This window comes from Rhinopithecus bieti, unplaced genomic scaffold (assembly GCF_001698545.2).
Source record: "Rhinopithecus bieti isolate Rb0 unplaced genomic scaffold, ASM169854v2 scaffold_6063, whole genome shotgun sequence".
NCBI lineage: Eukaryota > Metazoa > Chordata > Mammalia > Primates > Cercopithecidae > Rhinopithecus > Rhinopithecus bieti.
This window is the reverse complement of record NW_016805186.1, coordinates 2,385,404-2,403,293: the sequence shown is the minus strand read 5'-3', so window position 1 is coordinate 2,403,293 and position 17,890 is coordinate 2,385,404. Positions and strand designations below refer to the sequence as shown.

The 17,890-nt window shown below is 45.6% G+C and overlaps 1 protein-coding gene across 10 annotated transcripts in view; it reads right to left on the bottom strand.

The window, feature by feature from the left end:
* FANCC (FA complementation group C) overlaps positions 1-17,890 on the bottom strand; it is a 216,058-nt gene that overhangs the window by 30,921 nt on the left and 167,247 nt on the right. For all 10 annotated transcript variants that reach the window (XM_017871520.1, XM_017871521.1, XM_017871522.1 and 7 more), the window contains one exon: positions 5,051-5,207. In XM_017871520.1, the coding sequence (XP_017727009.1) occupies positions 5,051-5,207 (157 nt within the window). The remainder of the gene's footprint in view (positions 1-5,050; positions 5,208-17,890) is intronic.

Genomic DNA, 17,890 nt, shown 5'->3' with positions numbered 1-17,890 from the left:
AGGGAAAAGAGAGAGAGAGAGAATAGGGAAAAGGAAAGGGAGAGAAAACAAACCAAAAAGGGAAATTGGACTATGATTTAAGGTAATTCACAGACAAAAGCAAATCCCTTTTAGAAAAAATAAAAAGGTGGTGAAGGAACAGAAAAAATTATCAAGTACTTTCCATCTATCACCTTTCATAGGTATATTCGCCTTAAAAATAAAGAAGGAAATAGCAGGTGACAGAGAAGCTGAAGTGCATTAAGCCTGGCATAGATTCTTTCCTGGTATTTTCATGTTCTTGCGTGTAGTTTAAATATTTACTTAGGAAATGGGTCATTTAAAGAATCGGCTAATGGGCAGCTTCCCCTCCAGTTTACCCAGCAGCTGGACAATCCCGTCCCACTGTGTAGCTGTTTCTGAGCCACTGTTCTCTCCACAGTGGGAAGCCCTTGTTGTTAATATGTGCATATTCACTGGAAAATACCTTTCTTCTTAAAAAGAAGATTCTCCGTAAGAGTAATTTCACCAGTGAACTCCTCTATTGAATTGAAAAATGATTTGGCTTGAGCAAAACCTATTTATACAAAACCTTTACAGCTATCATGTACTATGAGGCACCTTTATAAATATGTATTTTTTATTATGCCATTTGCTTCTTTTCTATTTTCAAAATACTAAACATAAGACTCTAAATATCCCTTTTACATTTTCAGATCTATTTTGTTTTAAAACATTCAGGTTCCTTTTAACAAATTGGAGCTTGGAAAAATTATTCTTTCTTTTTAATCTTTACCAGATGTTGTTTATACACAAACAATTTTTTCAGTACTCCATAATCCAATTATTGTTTAATTCGTGATAAATCTGTCATTCCTGGGCTTAAGAACTTAACAAGTACCAAATGTACTTTTGTGTCTTAAATTTACACGAGCTCTCCTCCGTATTTGGACACAGAAGTGGGAGGCACAGGGATGCCCAGCACCCCCTCCCTAGCGCCCTACCCCTGCCTGAAGTCCTAGCCTTGCCCAGTGGCCTCTATCCAATTAGCCAGGGTAGCCCAGGCCGGAAGAAAGCTCCTCGGCCACCTGCTGCTTCACAGCTCAGCCTGAGTGGCGATGACCCCTAGGTCCACCCCTGCTTTGTCTTGGGGTTTTCTCCTCTCTCCCTTCATCTCTGGCCACAAGGTCTGCAATTCCAACTGCAATTCCATTGCAAGGAAACTTGCCGTGTGGGCCTCTTTCTTCACAGAGACGATGCTGGAGGATCTGGTGCCCCCCTGAGGCTAATTCTGGAAAGTGCAACTCCAGCCCAAGACGCAGAATCTTCCAGCTTTTAGCAACACACATCAGCCAGCACGACTGGACCACTGCTAAATTATCTACTTCAGCGCTTGTTCAATTACATGCACCACATTAAAAAGCTCAAAAGGAAGTGCTGAAAAGACTGAAAAAGCAGGAAAAGAAAACCCTGGCACGTTACTGAAAAGCTACTTAAGCACGGCAAACTGACAACATCACCCAGGATGTGGAGTGAATGAACTCTTCAGCACAGCATTTTACCAAGGAGGAGCTGCACACTGGGAGTCTGTGTAAAGGAAGTTTCTTTTTCTTTCTGAAGTGCTATAATTCTTACCTGGAGAATGAGGGAAAAAAACACATCCTATCCCATATCAAGGAGGATATATACTGAGGTATCTAGATGCTTTTCATTCTTAGGTTCTTATTAGATAAATCTTCTGAATTGCACCATAAAGATTTTTAGGCAGGAGAGAAAATGAAGCATATTCTGATATCAACTATTAGTGAAACAGAAACAGAACACTCAGCTGGGTGCCTCCTCTGCCCCTTTTCTTTTGGGGACAAGTCTGCCTGGGGATGAGGCTAGCTCCTCTGGACCCAGCTGCGGCTGGGCTCTGCCGGCAAAGGAACAAATGGGAGGGCATGGGAACCGGGTACCTTCCAGCCCTGGCATGCAGCTTGCCAGCCAAGCACAGTGCCACCCTGACACCCTGCAGGCACTTTTCATTCCAATGTGGAATCCAAACAATAGCTTTCTGGGCTCCACAAACAGAATTGTAACTAGAAAACATCCTTCTAATTTGGGGCCAGCCTTGGGAAACCGAACAATGCCAAGAAGGCAGCATAATTAACAAGTGGCTGTCGCTGCTGTGGGTGACATCAGTTTTTAAGGTCAGGTCTGAAGCTACGGATTATGGTCTTCCTGTGCCCGTGCTGTCAAGGGAAACATAAGACCATCTGCTTTTGAAAAGTTTCAGTCTGTACAGTAAATGACCATCTAGGGCTAATACCTCACTTGATGTAGGAGCCACCAACTGTGGTGGACAGCATGACTCGAGGGCAGTCCGGTCTACTGCACGGAGGCCAAAGGGGAAGCCTCAAAAGTGAACGGGCTTTGAAAACTTCTCTTTTATTTTAGATGTTAAATACATACATAGTCATTTGGAACTCAGGTAATAAGAGACTAATCCCTCATTATTCGTGGTCTTAATGGAAAATACCAGACCTGCGAGTCCAAGAGGCCAAAGAACATGTGGGAAGGTCCTTTCACTTTGTACAACCTGTACCACACTTTTATCTTTTGTTTTTGTTACATTTTGGTAACTATAGAATTTCCAGGACTCATTCTGGATAGTCCCAAGAGAGAGAAATATAATTAACAGTGCTCTATATAAAACACAAGTTATGCAGACCATCACACTTTAATTACTCTCAGAATCCAACTCTAATGTAATAGGCATCAGGTTTCCTCTGGAGCACAGCGCCGCAGTCTCGTGCTATCTGAGTCTTAGAGATCTCTCTGATACTTCTCTACAGTCCTGTCACTGCACCAAGATACTGCACTGCGATAAATGAATCGGATGATGCAATTAGGAAGCAGGCTCTTCAGGTTACCCCTGCGATCACTTAGCCGCGTCACAGGCCTGTTCTAGCCTGCCTGGCTTTCTGGCACTGCAGGCCCGGGATGCTGAGGAGAACAGCCTACGCCAGTCAGGGGCTTCCACTCATCGTCCGTATTGTCATTACCTCCTTGAACCATGAGGCACAGAGAGGTCACATCCTGCCAGTGCCACAACACATTAAACCGAAGAACACCCTCTAGAATCCCCCTTTAGCCATAATGGAAGCTCTGAATTTCGGCACACATGATCCTGATAAAAGCTTTTGTAAGTCCGCGGACTTCAAAGCTGTGTGACTCGTGGGAGATTACTGTAAACTACCAACTGGAGACTGAGCATTATACAGTGATGTGCAATGGGACAGCCTGCGTTCGCTGTCTTGCATCTGCTGTGCTCACCACAGTGCTACTCAGGCATGAGGGCCACAGGCAAAAAGGACATGGAGAAGGTTCAGAGAAGAATCCAAGGATTAAGGAAAGGCTGGAGAAAAGGCAATGGGACTAGAATTTTTCAACAGGGAGAAGACTTAAAGAAAATGTCTTAAGCACCCTGGGAGCAAGCACATAGCCCAGTTACTATATTTTGCCACTGAAAAGGGCCCAGAGAAACTGAAGTCCTAGTATGCGCATGTCAGTTAGAAACAGATTTCGTGAACAACAGAGGTAATTTATGACCTTGAATCACCAGGAATGGGCTGTCAGAGGGCTTCTGAAAGTCGTGATTTATTTTGAATTGTACTGCAATCATTTTAAAATAAGGTGCATTCCTATTTCTTGCCTTAATATACGACTCTTTTGGATGGTAAGGTTAGGTAGTAATTATCCTTAAGAAATCTCTTTGGGCTCTCTCAGTCTTAATATACACATGTCTTCCTTTCTCTTCTATCATGGCAAACTTTCAAGTCAGGTGGGATCAGTGTGTGCAGCCTGAGGTATGGGTGACAGCAGCGTGGCTGTCAGCACCTGCAACCCTATGCATGTCGCCCTGGGAGGCCGAGGGGAAGGGTGAAAGGGCCCATGAAACAAGGGGAGAAACGGGATCGAGGAGGAAGGCAACTGATTCCATTAGGATTCCCTTAGACAGTCTGCAACTAGAAAGAGAAAGAAAGAACACAGAAGTCCCAACTGAACTAAACAAGTTGAAGGCCTCTAGGAGGTAGGACAAGTGGGCACAGCCAACCTCAGGGACTTCCTCAGTCTCAGCTCAAGGGCGAGGGTGAACACTCCTCCTTCCCAGAGTCCCGGCCAACAACGAAAGACCGGACTGTTCACTGTGGCTCTCGGAACTCACTTTCTCTGCTTGTAGGAAGCAGGAAGAGGTGGAAGGCAATCTCTGTGCCACATCGCTGCAGGTTACGAAAGCTAAAGGGAAACAGGGCAGAGTCCGCTGGGGCTCCTGGAAGACAAAGCAACTGCAGGTTTCTGAATCGTTTTTTCAGGGTGCCTTGGTCTTTACTCCCGTCCTACAAAATGGGCTCCAGTCCCACAGAGCTGCCTCCCACGAAGGAAGATGACTGGTGAGTCAGTGGTGGCGAGGGCCACTGAGAGCCCAGGGTGCCAGACACCGGGCCAGGAGGTGGATGTCCACGTGGGCCGGAGTCCCCGGCTGCACAGTCCTGAGGGGGAAGGAAGGCGGCATCACTGCGCAGGGGAGGGTGAAGGCAGGTGGCCTCACACCAAAAGAAAACTTACAGAAGTCTTAGCAGGTTCTGCTGCTTTAACCATTTTTCTGGGGGTCTGTGTCTCTCGAGTATTTCACCTTTCCTCTAGTGCAGAGCTAAAAGTTTATTTTTTGAATGTTTTTAATTGATTCCTCCTCTTACCCATAAGTTCATTTCTAAAAACTTATTTTCCATGCTGAAATAATAAATACTGTTTTTAAAAAGTCTGTTGTGCAAATGTCAATTCTTGTGAACATGTGATATACGGCACAGCAATCAAGCAAACCTCACATCTCTTGCCGCATGCTCCAAGGATGCAGAAAAGCCCCCTACGTCAGCGATTTCAAAACTAAAATGTAAATACACGATTATTTATAAAGGTTCCAATTGCTCTTTCGTTTACATCCCCCCCTTTCATTCTCTGACTAAAAGAAATGATTCCCAGCATCTCCTTCAAGGATTTTTTCCCTTCATCAAAGCCCAGCACGTACCAGCGATGAATCTTTTATAAAGCATTCGATCCTTCTCAGACAATTCCTCTCACTGGAGATTAGCTTTTCAAAAAGATGCAGCATTGCTTTTTCAAGGCTGGGAAGGTGCCGAAGCCAGAGGCAGACTACAGCCGACATGGGGAGAGAAATCTTCTTCCTTTCAGAAAGAAATAAACAAAATTTTAAATAGAAATAGCTTACTGAAAAAAGAAGATTAAGAAAGTTCAAAATGCAATCACTAATCCAATTTGTGAGACTTCTTCTCATCATGGTCATAGCAGGGGCTAATAATTTATAGAACCAGTGAATATTTACCAAGTACTCATTTGCAAAATAATGTGAATATGCTTCCACTTCAACTCACCTTAAGAAATCAAAAATGCTTAGGAAAAAAATTGCTTTCAAAAAGAATAAGCAAATGTCTAGTGATGGGAGAGAGAGAGAGTGATAAAAAACGGGATGGAAAGGCCTTGTGATGCCCAGTCCCTAACTGAAGAAATAGGCGTGTTCAAACGTGTGTCATCATGCCTCACAATAGGGACATGGACCTGGGTTTCAGTCCCAGCGCCACTGCCTACTAACTGTATGATCTTGGGGAAGTTCACCTCAGTTTATTCATCTGTAAAATGGGCCTATCTCCTTCACAGTGTTCTTGTAAGGATCAAATGCAACAACACACCTGCAGTAATTAGCACAGGGCTTGGCACATAAACATTCAATAACTGTAACTGTAATTGGTTGCTTGAAAGTTGAAAATATTTCTAACAATTTCAAGGCCAGATGCAGTGGCTCACACCTATAACCCCAATACTTGGAGAGACTGAGGTGCAAGGACCACTTGAGCCCAGGAGTTCAAGACCAGCTTGGTCAAATAGTGAGGCCCTGCATCTAAAAAGAAAATGTTTATTAAAAAATTAGCCTGACATGGTGATGTCACACCTGTAATCCCAGCTACTTGGGAAGCTAAGGCAGGAGGATTGTTAGAGCCCAGGAGGCTGAGGCTGTAGTGAGCTGTGTTCACACCACTGCACTCCAACCTGGGCAAAAGAGCAAGACCTTATCTCAAAAGAAAAAAATCCAATTTCATATATGGTGGTTATAGCCTAGTTGATGCACTGGACCTTAAGTATGATACTGGATAGGTTAGCAGGACTGGGAATCAAAGGTTCCTTAAAAAAAAAAAAAGATGCAAAGTCTCGCTCTCTCACCCAGGCTAGAGTGCAGTGGTGTAATCAAAGCTCCCTGTAACCACAAACTCCTGGGCTCGAGTGGTCCTCCTCCATCAGTCTCCCCAGTAGCTGGGGCTACAGGTGCACGCCACCACATCTTGCTAACTTTTTTCTTGTCAAGATGGGGGTCTTGCTATTTTGCCCAGTTTGGTCTCAAACTCCTGGCCTCAAACAACCTTCCTGCCTCAGCCTCCTAAAATGCTGGGATTATAGGCCTGAGCCCTAATACTCCACAGACACAGCCATTTTGTGTAGCTACATTTGTTTCTCAAGGAAAATATATTAAGGTCCTCTTGTGTCAGTGAATTGGGGCTCCACTTCCCCTCCTTGGAGGGAGCATGAGGGGCACGTGTCTGACTCAGAGCCCCAACTGCTGGCTCTGGGATACAGTCCCCCCAGGGCCACCTGCCCTTTACCTGCACATCCCAGACAGTGGGTGCTCCCCAGTGGGTGCTTTTCAAACTTGATGTCTTTATTCATTAATCTCCCTCCTGTCTTGCCCCAAGGAAAACAAGCAAATAGAAATGAAGCCAGATGCACATAAATCTTGAGGTGGGGAAAGGAGGGCAGCATGTGTGTTCCAAGGCCTGGCTTTCCAGCAGTCACTGTCACCCCCTCCCACTCTCTGGCTGCCACAGACGCTACTGCTATTAATAAGGAAAACTAAAGTGGGGCACAAGCCTCCCCCAACCCAACAACCCCTTCAAGAAGGGCCTGTCCCTCCACCATGACTTGGGGGCCACTTCTCTGCAGAGCGGGTGGGAAGCCAGAGACTGGGGAAGCCCAGCAACTGGGTCCAGGGACAGAGCAGGGGACCTGGGGAGCAGTTCCTAGAGGTTTCACTTGGGCCACTTCTCTGCAGAGTTGGTGTGAAGCCAGCAACTGGGTCCAGGGACAGAGCAGGGGATGTGGGGAGCAGTTCTTAGAGGTTTCACTTTTTTGCTTGCTTGGTGTAGCTCCTGCAGACCTTGTCCTGGGTTGACCCTGGGGCAAAAGCAGCAGGGAAGATGCTGAAGACCCGGGCAGATTGCGCAGGAGCTGGCAGAAGGCAGGGGGAAGGGAGGGAGGGCACATTCACCTCAGAGCCTCCTGATCTCCCGCTCACACCCTGAGCTTCAACTTGTCCAGGACCCACCAGCAGGCCCCGTTCCTCATCTCCCCACTTCCCACACCTGGCAAAGCCCTGCCATGGTGCCACCCCCCCTCAATACCGGACATGCCATGTACTCAGACGAAAAGAGAGAAGAAATGATTTCTGGAGGATTTACTAAGAGATCAGTTTGAAGCGTGTGGATTTGGAGTGTCTGAGGCACAATTGAGCAGAGCTATTCAACAGGTCCTTGAATATCCAAGGTGGAAGCTCCGGGAGAGGTATGGCCTAAAGGTACACATTTGGGTGTCAGAACCCCAAGGGAGGAAGCTCTGAGTGGAGAGGCAGGCAGGGGAGGAAGAGCAGCTGCAGATGGCAAGAGGCGCAGAAGCAGAGGACGCTGTCACCAGAGCACAAGAAGACATAGCCCTAGGGCAGGAAGTGTACCTCTGAGCAGTGCTGCAGAGGGCGAATGAACTCTGGGTGTGCCGGGCAGGCCCTGGATGGGAGCGTGTGGCGGAGGGAGGAGAGGAGTGGAGGGGAAGTCAGGACTGGAGATAGGACTTCAGAGGACTGGCGGTGACAGGAGTGATGCCAGGCGGCGGCCCAGAGGTGGGGCCTAGTGTGCTCCTGAAAGGCTGCCGACGGGCAAGGCGCAGAGGAGTGGGAGAGGCTGAGCAGCAGGGGCTGGAATGATGCTGTTTCGCTTGCACTTGAATCCCCAGAAGAGCCCTACAAAACAGGTCCAAAAGCATCCCTTCCTCGCGCAGAAGAGGCAGCCGAGGTCAGAGAGGACCAGGACTCGAAGCTGGTAAGACCTGAAGCCAGCGGGGCTGAGGGTGGAGTGAGTACAGGACCACACTGGCTCTGGAGGGGTGCAGGAAGCCGGGCCTGGGCTCAGCGGAACAGCGGGCAGATTGACGGGGTGGGCCAGACGCCGTGCCTGTGCTTATGCCCCTCGTGAAGAGGAAAGGCTTTTCCATCCAGGCGGTCAGCCAATTCCAGCCGCATCAGTGGAGCCCTGGGGAGGTGCCCGTCCAGTCATCAGCAGGGAGCAGAACACCCCTGGGTGTGGAGAAGGTGCTCGTAGCTTCCATCATGGAGCCAGGAAGCTCTGAAGAGGAGAGTTCGCCTCTCAGTGGCTCCTCCCTTCTCAAGCAGCAGTGCTGGTTTTGACCAGCTTTCCTCATGCCTTATCTTTTTTCAGGATCCATGTAATACGAATCTGTATGTCACTGGAAAGGCGTTTCACTGCAGTGAGCGGTCTTCTGCCAGCACCGCATCCTGGCCGAGAGCCATGGCACGGTATGTGTCATTCATCCCGCCAGGTGGTGGCAGGGAGGCCGCTGCAGCACTCGGGCCAGGCCACCAGGAGCAGCAGCAAATTCACAGAGCCGACCCGTCCGCTCAGTGGCAGGAACGAACGGACACTGCGTATCACGCAAGCACACAAGTCACACTCCAGTCAGTAAAGCGCGTGGTGCGCCCACTCTAGTTTGAAAACAATGTGTGTTCATGGCTGTCTTTTTATTAGAGCTTTGATTCAGGGCACACTCTACTAACTGCTGTGAGTGATTACGTTTATGGACCCGTGTTTAATATTTGGATAGATTTTGCTCTAAAATATCAGTGACTTAACTCTTTGTAATCACTCCTGAATGAAGGAATCGCTGAAGCAGTATGATCTTGATATGCTTGCCTAACAGAATTTGGCCAAGTCAATGTATTTGTATTCTACATGGTGCTCTGAACCAGGCTGGCTTTAAATAAAAAGGCAAATCACAGAAAAAACACTGCAAATGGCCTTTAAAAACATGCAGCTCTCTCATCTAACAGTAAAGGAAGGGCAAGCACCAATGCAGTCTCAGTTTCACCTTCCCCGTGCAGGTGCTGAGAAGACTGACAACACCCAGTGCTGGGGTAGGCACAGGGTGCGCCTCCTCACAGGCAGGAGGGCAGTGGCTTCACCCGGCCAGTCATGTGGTGCCACTGAAGAAAATGCAAGACACACACCCCCGTCTTAATCATCGTACTGCTGTGAATTTGCCTGGCAGAAACAGAAACATCAGTCTGAGGATATTTATTGCAATCCTTAAATATGATAAGGACAAAACTAGAAACACTGCAGTGTGCACCATGGGGACGGCGGAACAGAGTGTGGGCCTCGTGCCATGGAGCATGCCCCTATTTCAAATGAGCTGGATCCGTGTCCTGTGAGGGTATTTAAGACGTGTTGGTTAACAAGCAGGTTCTGGAGTGATGTGGCTATGGTGTAATGCTCCTTTTGTTTCGACAGTGAGCAGAAAATGGCTTTATAGGGACTTTATGTTTAACAAGCATAAGGTACGACTACCAGAATTACTGGAGGATGAGGAGGAGGTAATGGACATTTTCTTTATATACCCTGTGCTGTATTGTTTGACCTGATAGAATGAAGAATGAATATATATATCTACACACACTCACATTCTGTGGACAATTTAAAGGGCCAATAAAGTAAAAAAGAAAAAAATGTTTTTAGGGAGACTAAAAAATTCCATTCTGTTCAATGTGTTAGTGACAGAAACGCTAAGGTTGTCCTTTTTCTTCTCTGTACTGGTTCCATCCATCCTGCCTGGAATTGATCCAAATCATGAATTCAGGAAAACAGAGTAAGATAAAAACTTGACTCCCCCAGATCCCTACCTAATAGTTAGGCGAGTTTTCTGTGTCATAGTTATGTTTTAGGGAATGGACAGGACATTTAGAATTTATGTGTAATACATTACTATTTTCTCCTTTAAAATAATGAGCAGCAGGCTTCCAATCAGGGCTCCACTTAGAAATCTGATTTACAGTGACAGTGTCTGACATGAGGCAGGGAAGCCTAAACAGGACGTTCTCCCCTGTCCAACAGACTCTTCCAACAGATGCCTCCTTGACATTGAGAAAACTCTACTTTGTTTCCCCCAAATACTCAGTTTAGTGAGGAAGTTGTGTTTTCTCATCCTTTCCAAAAAGAGGTAGCAGGTAAGAATTGGTCCAACAGCTTATTAAATAATTTTGGCTCCAAATATTTTTATAGCTACAAAAAACAAAACAAAACAAACAAAAAACCAGAATGCAGAATTAAATTCTTCACAAGGAAGGTTCTTGATGAGGGAGGCCCATCCGAGAGGCTGTGTTCTAAAGCTGTCTGAGTGGTAGAGAGGAGGCCAGGGCTTCCTTAGCCAAGACAAAGGTGCGCCGGCAACAGTCCACCTTTTCAAACCAGAAAGAGACCAAGGCTGTTTGGGTTGCCAGAGAAACTCACAAAACTTGGATTTAACTGTTCTGGAGAATTGCTTAATTCCAAGGAACTGAAAAGAACACTGTTTGATCCTAAAGTTGTATTTAGGTGACAGCCTGATCTAAGCAATGCATCATAATTCAAAGTTTGCCATCATTATCATCTGTATGTGCAGAGCAGCTCAATTCTCAAAAGGCAGCCACCAACAGGCAGAAGAAATGTCCAAACCCAAACACACCAGAATGTCTGTCAATTACACATCAATAGCAGCAGATTTTTGTTAGAAAAGTAAAGTTTTCTATGACTAAATTTGTGACCATATCTTATTAAGGTTAAAAAAACAGGATGTGGCCGGGCACAGTGTCTCATGCCTGTAGTCCCAGCACTTTGGGAGGTCGAGGAAGGTGGACTGTTTGAGTCTAGGAGTTCAAGACCAGTCTGGGCAACATGGCAAAACCTGGTCTCTACCAGAAATACAAAATAATTAGCAAGGCATGGTGGCACATGCCTGTAGTCACAGCTACTCGAGAGGCTGAGGTGAAAGAATCACCTGAGCCTGGGAGGTCGAGGCTGCAGTGAGCCATGACTGTGCCACTGCACTCTAGCCTGGGTGACAGAGTGAGACTCTGTCTCAAAAAAAAAAAAAAAGAATTAAGATGTGAGGAAGTCTCTCAGCTTCAATCATGGATAAACAATATTAATAGAAATGGGAGTTTTAGTTACTGCTAATTCTTTGCCACCTTTCTATCCTTGGTATTATGCTGACCTTTCTTTGTTTAAACACTTACCTGTATGATATGACAACGTTTAAATCTGGATTTTTCTTATCTAAGTTGAAAAAAACATAAACCCAACAGCTTGATTGTAGATCGGCCCTTTCTTGTAATTTACGTTTTCATTTCCAGAGGTCTCATTTTCCTGATTTGTAAAATGGCTAGAGCGATACTGAGGGTATTCAAAAGAATCTGTGGCTCCCCAGAGTAATTCTAGTTAGGCTCCTTTCTTGGGGTAATTTGCTATGCAAGAGCATAACAGATGAGTAAACTACTAATACAAAAATTAGTAAAGAAGCATAAATTAGGTTCTTCTGATAGGATAATGAATTGTTTTCTTATTAAGCACTGCTGGAGCCATATTAGCTCTTTCAGCAATGGGAATTAAGCTTACATCTGGTTTTAGTTCAGTGGTTCTTTTGTTAGGGGGAAAAATGTGAGTTTGCGAAAACCTAATACTATACATTGTCAAAAATAATACAATTACTAAAGTCAATAATGGGAACAGCAATATGCTAACAGTTTACAGTTTGTTTGTCGGTTTTTTTTTTTTTTTTTTTTTTCTTTTTTTTTTTGAGATGGAGTTTTGCTCGTCGCCCCGGCTGGAGTGCAGTGGCACGATCTCGGCTCACTGCAACCTCTGCCTCCCAGGTTCAAGCAATTCTCCTGCCTCAGCCTCCTGAGTAGCTGGGACTACAGGTGCCTGCCACCACGCCTGGCTAATTTTGTATTTTAGTACAGATGGGATTTCACCGTGTTGGCCAGGCTGCTCTTAAATTCCTGACCTCAGGTGATCCACCCGCCTCAGCCTTCCAAAGTGCTGGGATTACAGGTATGAGCCACCACGCCTGGCCACTAACAGTTATTTTATTTTTTAGAGACAGGGTCTTGCTACATTGCCCAGGCTGGAACTCCTGGCCTCAAGTGATTCTCCTGCTTCAGCCTCCTGAGTAGCTGGGATTACAGGTGTGTGCCACTGTACCTGACTTTTATTTTATTTTTTAAAGCCTATAGCACCCGCTACTCCCCAGGCCCAACCCCTTTGGCTTCCGAGATCGGGCGAGACTAGGCACATTCAGGGTGGAGTGGCTGTAGACACTAATGGTTACGGGGTATTTACTGTGGATACCACGCACTGTACTAAGAATATTACAGTCATTCAGCCCATTTAAATCTTAGTGTAAGTATTTGTCCTAGTTTGTAAGTTTATTTCTGTTATCCCACCATACTTAAAAAAGGGATCTCTTTTAACTCTCAAAAGTGGCATGGTCTAGATTTTAAATCATATGGCTGCCCTATGTAACACTCAGAGCCACCTCTGAGCTGTGAGTGTTGGAGAGGTCAGTCAGAGACTGGTACATCAGTCATTCTACTACTAGGAGCTGTTTTCACTCACAGAGCACTTCTTACACTCTCTGTGTGGATCTTCTTCCTCCACACAAACCAATGCTCCCAACTCTCTAGACACCAACTGGGTGTCCAGTGATTCCATTCGGACACCACCTGGTGTTAGCACACACCCCACAGGTGAAGGGCTCAGTCCCACAAGACTGCCCCACTTCAGATGCCAGCTACAAGACTGAGCCTCTCATTCTTCTGACCAACTAGCTGTAAAATCAGAGGTTCCAATGATCCTCTCCTCAGGTTTGATAATTTGCTAGAATGGCCACAGAACTCAGGAAGACACTTTGTTTGCCATTGCCAGTTTATTCTGAAGGACACAACTCAGGAATAAACACATGGAAGAGATGCACAGGGCCAGGCCTGGGGAAAGGTTCAGAGCTTCCGGGGCCCTCTCCAGACAGGTCACCTTCCCAGCACCTGGATGTGACCACCAGCCTGGAAGCTGACTGAACCCCACAGTTTAGGTTTTTTATGGAGGTCTCACAATGTAAGCGCGACTGATTGAATCGCTGGCCAGCAGTGATCAGGTCGAACTCTGAGGGTCAGGTGTGGTTGGTTCCTCTGCCTACCAGCCCCATCCCGAGGCTATCTGGGGCCCACCAGGAGTCCCTTCATTAGCCTACACTCAGGTGTGGTGAAAGGGACTTACAAATAACAAAAGATGCTCTTCTCACCTCAATACTCAGGAAATTCCAAGGGTTTTAGGAGCCTGGATGAAGACCAAATGCACATTTCTTATTGTATCACAAGATCACAGTCATGCCTTCATTCTTTTTTCTCACTTGTTCACTGTCTCATTCATTCAGGCATATAGAACAGATTCTCCATCCAATCTTCAAGTTTCTCAGTATTTTGAAGCAGCAGATTTGGATGACCTCAGAGGACATGGCATGCTGAATTACTTATACTTACAAAAGGACCTCAGCAGCCCGCCCAGGAAGGTTTTGTGCAATCTGTAGCCTGCAGGTGCCTATGACAGCAGCCCCAGGGACAGATATGAAAAGTTGACATTTAGGCCAAGAAACTTAAAAGTTCCTCTAGGTTATCTAAACCATAAAGAGGGGCAAGCATCTGCTGTTTAAAAGACAGGCAGCCCATTGCTGAAAATATATGACTGCATTTGGAAGCCAAGGTCAAAGACACCAGCCAATTGTCAAACAGATGAAATTCCACTGGTGTACTGTGGTTAAGCAAATAGTTGGAAGGCTAAACACGGGGTAGGGTGCATTGGTCAAAGAAAGCGTGTGGTTTCCAAATGACCAACGCAGCACATCTGGGGAGGGGTGTTGGGCGCGGCTGGTAATTTGCACTGATTGATTGGATCAGCCTCGCTGTGTCATCATGTGGCTGGGATGTTCCGTCTACGGGAAAGTGTCCATGGAGAGGCTCCAGCTCTTACGCCACTGCTTGGGGAACTTGCTGAGCTGAAGCCACAGGATTTGGACACACTGAAGACCACCCAGCACTTCTGGACAGTCTGTCCCTTATGGATTAGCAGACATAACTTTCCAAACCAAATAAATTTTATGAGTTGTTGAGGGAGAACGTGCTATCACAAGCAAAATTACAAGCAAAGGAGTGTGGGCCTGCCTGGGGAGCCGCTGCCCTCGGCGTCCCTCTGAGCACTGTGCTGGAGCAGGAGTAGCTGTTCTCTGAGCACTCGCCTGGCCAGTGATTTCTCCAACAGCTTTCACAGAGGACCAGGAGTGTTCACCTCCAGATGCCCTTTAATTCAGCTCTTGCTGAAACAGTAAGGCTGGACATGGGGTGGCTGAGACCATATTTTCCTGTGAAATATATTCCTAGATCAATCAAGAAGGGAGCTGCCACAGCCACAGTGAAAGGCAAGAGCAGTTTAGTTAAATATTCTTTGTAAGTATTTTTAAAAATCACGGCGGGGCGGGGTGGCTCAAGCCTGTAATCCCAGCACTTTGGGAGGCCGAGACGGGCGATCCACGAGGTCAGGATGATCGAGACATCTGGCTAACACGGTGAAACCCGTCTTCTACTAAAAATTCAAAAAACTAGCCGGGTGAGGTGGCGGGCGCCTGTAGTCCCAGCTACTCGCGAGGCTGAGGCAGGAGAATGGCGTGAACCCGGGAGGCGGAGCTGTGCAGTGAACTGAGGTCCAGCCACTGCACTCCAGCCTGGGCGACAGAGCGGAGACTCCGTTAAAAAAACAACAAAAAGTGCCGGGCGGGTGGCTCAAGCCTGTAATCCCAGCACTTTGGGAGGCCCGATGACAGGTGGAATCACGAGGTCAGGAGATGAGACCATCCTGGCTGACCTGTGAAACCCGTCTTACTAAAAATACAAAAAACTAGCCGGGCGAGGGTGGCGGCGCCTGTAGTCCCAGCCTACTCGGGAAGCCGAGGCAGAGAATGGCGTAAACCCGGGAGGCGGGCTTTCAGCAGTGAGCCGAGATCCGGCCACGCCACTCCAGCCGGCGACAGAGCGAACTCCGTCTCAAAAAAAAAAAAATAAATTAAATAAAGGAAAATCACTTGTGGAGAGTGAAAATGCCAGCTGTGCGATCAGCGGCGGTGCGGCGGGCCGGAAAGCGAGTGCTTCGTTGCAGGTGTCGGGCACCGTGAGGGAAGGATCCCAGCACCGTGCCGCACGTTCACAGCGCCCTTTACTCAGTATCTCACATAAGGACCACACATAACGCTCGGACTCCTCAGGAAGCTCACTCCACTTACCAAGTGAATCTTGCCAGAAGGTTTAGAGTAGGGAGAAAAAAGGCCGTTTTATTTTTTTAACCACGAAACCTGCGATTTGACCATTTTTCGAAACATCAAGTTACTTAATCTTCTATTTCTCTTTTTAAATCTCACTTTCACAAAGTCCTGAATTACAATCTTTTATATAAACTGAAATTAAAATACGTATCCTAATTTTTAAGAGTCATAGATTTAAAAAATGGAAATACTCTGAATTGTAAGAACAACGGTGGTTTTCAGCCTGTTTATTTTCCAAACGCAACAACACAATGAGAATCTATTTGAAGATGGAGAAGATCCACTTATGACAGTGAAAACATTCAAAACACAAATACAACAAAACATTAGGAACAAGAAATGTGTAAATCCAACATGTGAAAAATCTATACAACACTCCCATCAGATCACAAAAGCTGAACAAATGGTAAAACATGTGTTCCTGAACAGGCGGACAGAAAGTCTTAACATCATGAAAACACCAGCTCTCTCAATAATCTATATACTTACAGGAGTCTTCCCCCGAACAACACTGGGTGTCTTCCCTGCAACTAGAAAAATTGGTTTCAAAGTTTATGTGGAATATAAGACAAGCAATGATAGCAAAACAAACTAAAAACAACCCTGGTAACGGAGACAAATCAAAGGGAATGATCCTTAGTTTGCACTGATGCCAGCACTAAAGCAGTGATACTGCCGCACGCACATGCAAGAGAGGAGAGAACCAGAACAGAAGGTAACAAAACAGGCCTGACTGTGTGAGAATGTGACGAGGACGCCACCTAAGCCCGCAGGACTGCGCCCCAGAGGCGCGCACCCTTCATCGCACTCGAGAGGGTGGACATGCTCTACCACCTGAGAGAGGGGAAAACAACCGCATTATTTCAACAAATGATATCAAAACAAAAAACAAAGAGGGATTGAAAGAGACTTGAAAGAACCTATAAACCAAAGGCAATGTGTAGATCTGAACTCTGATTCTAACAAACCAACTGGAAGAAAAATTCTAAGACAATGAAGATAATTTAATTCCTGACTAGACATGTGATAAGGAACTAATGTCAATTTTAAGATGTAATAATGGTATTGTAGTTTTGTTTTTTTAAAATGCATTGTATAGCAAGGAAGGGTCTATATATGTAACAATTCTCCGATTTCTCACTGAAAGTATTTAAATAAAGAATTGGGCTGGTCACAGTGGCTCACGCCTATAATCCCAACATTTTGGGAGGCCAAGACAGGCAAACTCCTTGAGTTCAGGAGTTTAAGACCAGCCTAGGCAACATGGTGAAATGCCATCTCTACCAAAAATACAAAAAATTAGCCAGGTGTGGTGGCACACACCTGTGGTCCCAGCGACTCAGGAGGCTGAGGTGGGAGGATCACCTGAGCCTGGGAGTTTGAGACTACAGTGAGCCAAGACTGCACCACTGCACTCCAGCCTGTGTGACAGAGTGAGACCCCATCTCAAAAAAAAAAAAAAAAAGAATTGAAAACATAAATAGTATTAATAAAATGATTTAAAAGCCACAGTATTCTTAACAAAATGTCAGGTTTATAAGCAGTATCATTTTAAAATCACATTGCATGTATACTTTGAATTCAGAAATGTGAATGCTTTGGATCTCATTATCTGAGACTGAGAGGGCTCTGCAAATTACACCACACAGTGGATCCACAGTGTTTTCAAACACTGCAGACAGAGCCACTCGTAACTTGGAGACATGACTATAGCAGTAGTCAGAGGCCATGCAACAATTTTCAAAGTGGGGTCCAAAGAACCCTTTCCAGAGAGGGAGGGAAGAACTGAGATGCGTTAAAAGAAAAAAATCATTATTTTTAAAATTCTCGTAATTTATCTTGGGCCTACGTGGAAACATAAGAAATAAGTACACTTTGTTGGGGTTTGAAGTAATATATATTTTTTAATTTTGAAAACTTTTCTAATTTTTAAATTTTATCCAAGCTATTTTAATTTTATTATATATACATTTTATGTATATATACAGCATATATTTTACTTATATATTTTAACACATATTTTAGATTATTTTGTAATTTTACAATATTCTATTTGAAAAGTAACATTTATTTATAATGTATTTTCTTGTATTTAAGAATGGATCATTGGCTTTAAATATGAGGATTAAAAGATTCAATTTCTCATCCTACAGATGTTTCATCAAGAAAAGATGAAACTGGCTGGGTGCGGTGGCTCCCGCCTGTAATCCCAGCACTTTGCGAGGCCGAGGTGGGTGGATCACCTGAGGTCGAGAGTTCGAGACCAGCCTGACCAACATGGAGAACCCTGTCTCTACTAAAAATACAAAATTAGCTGGGCGTGGTGGTGCATGCC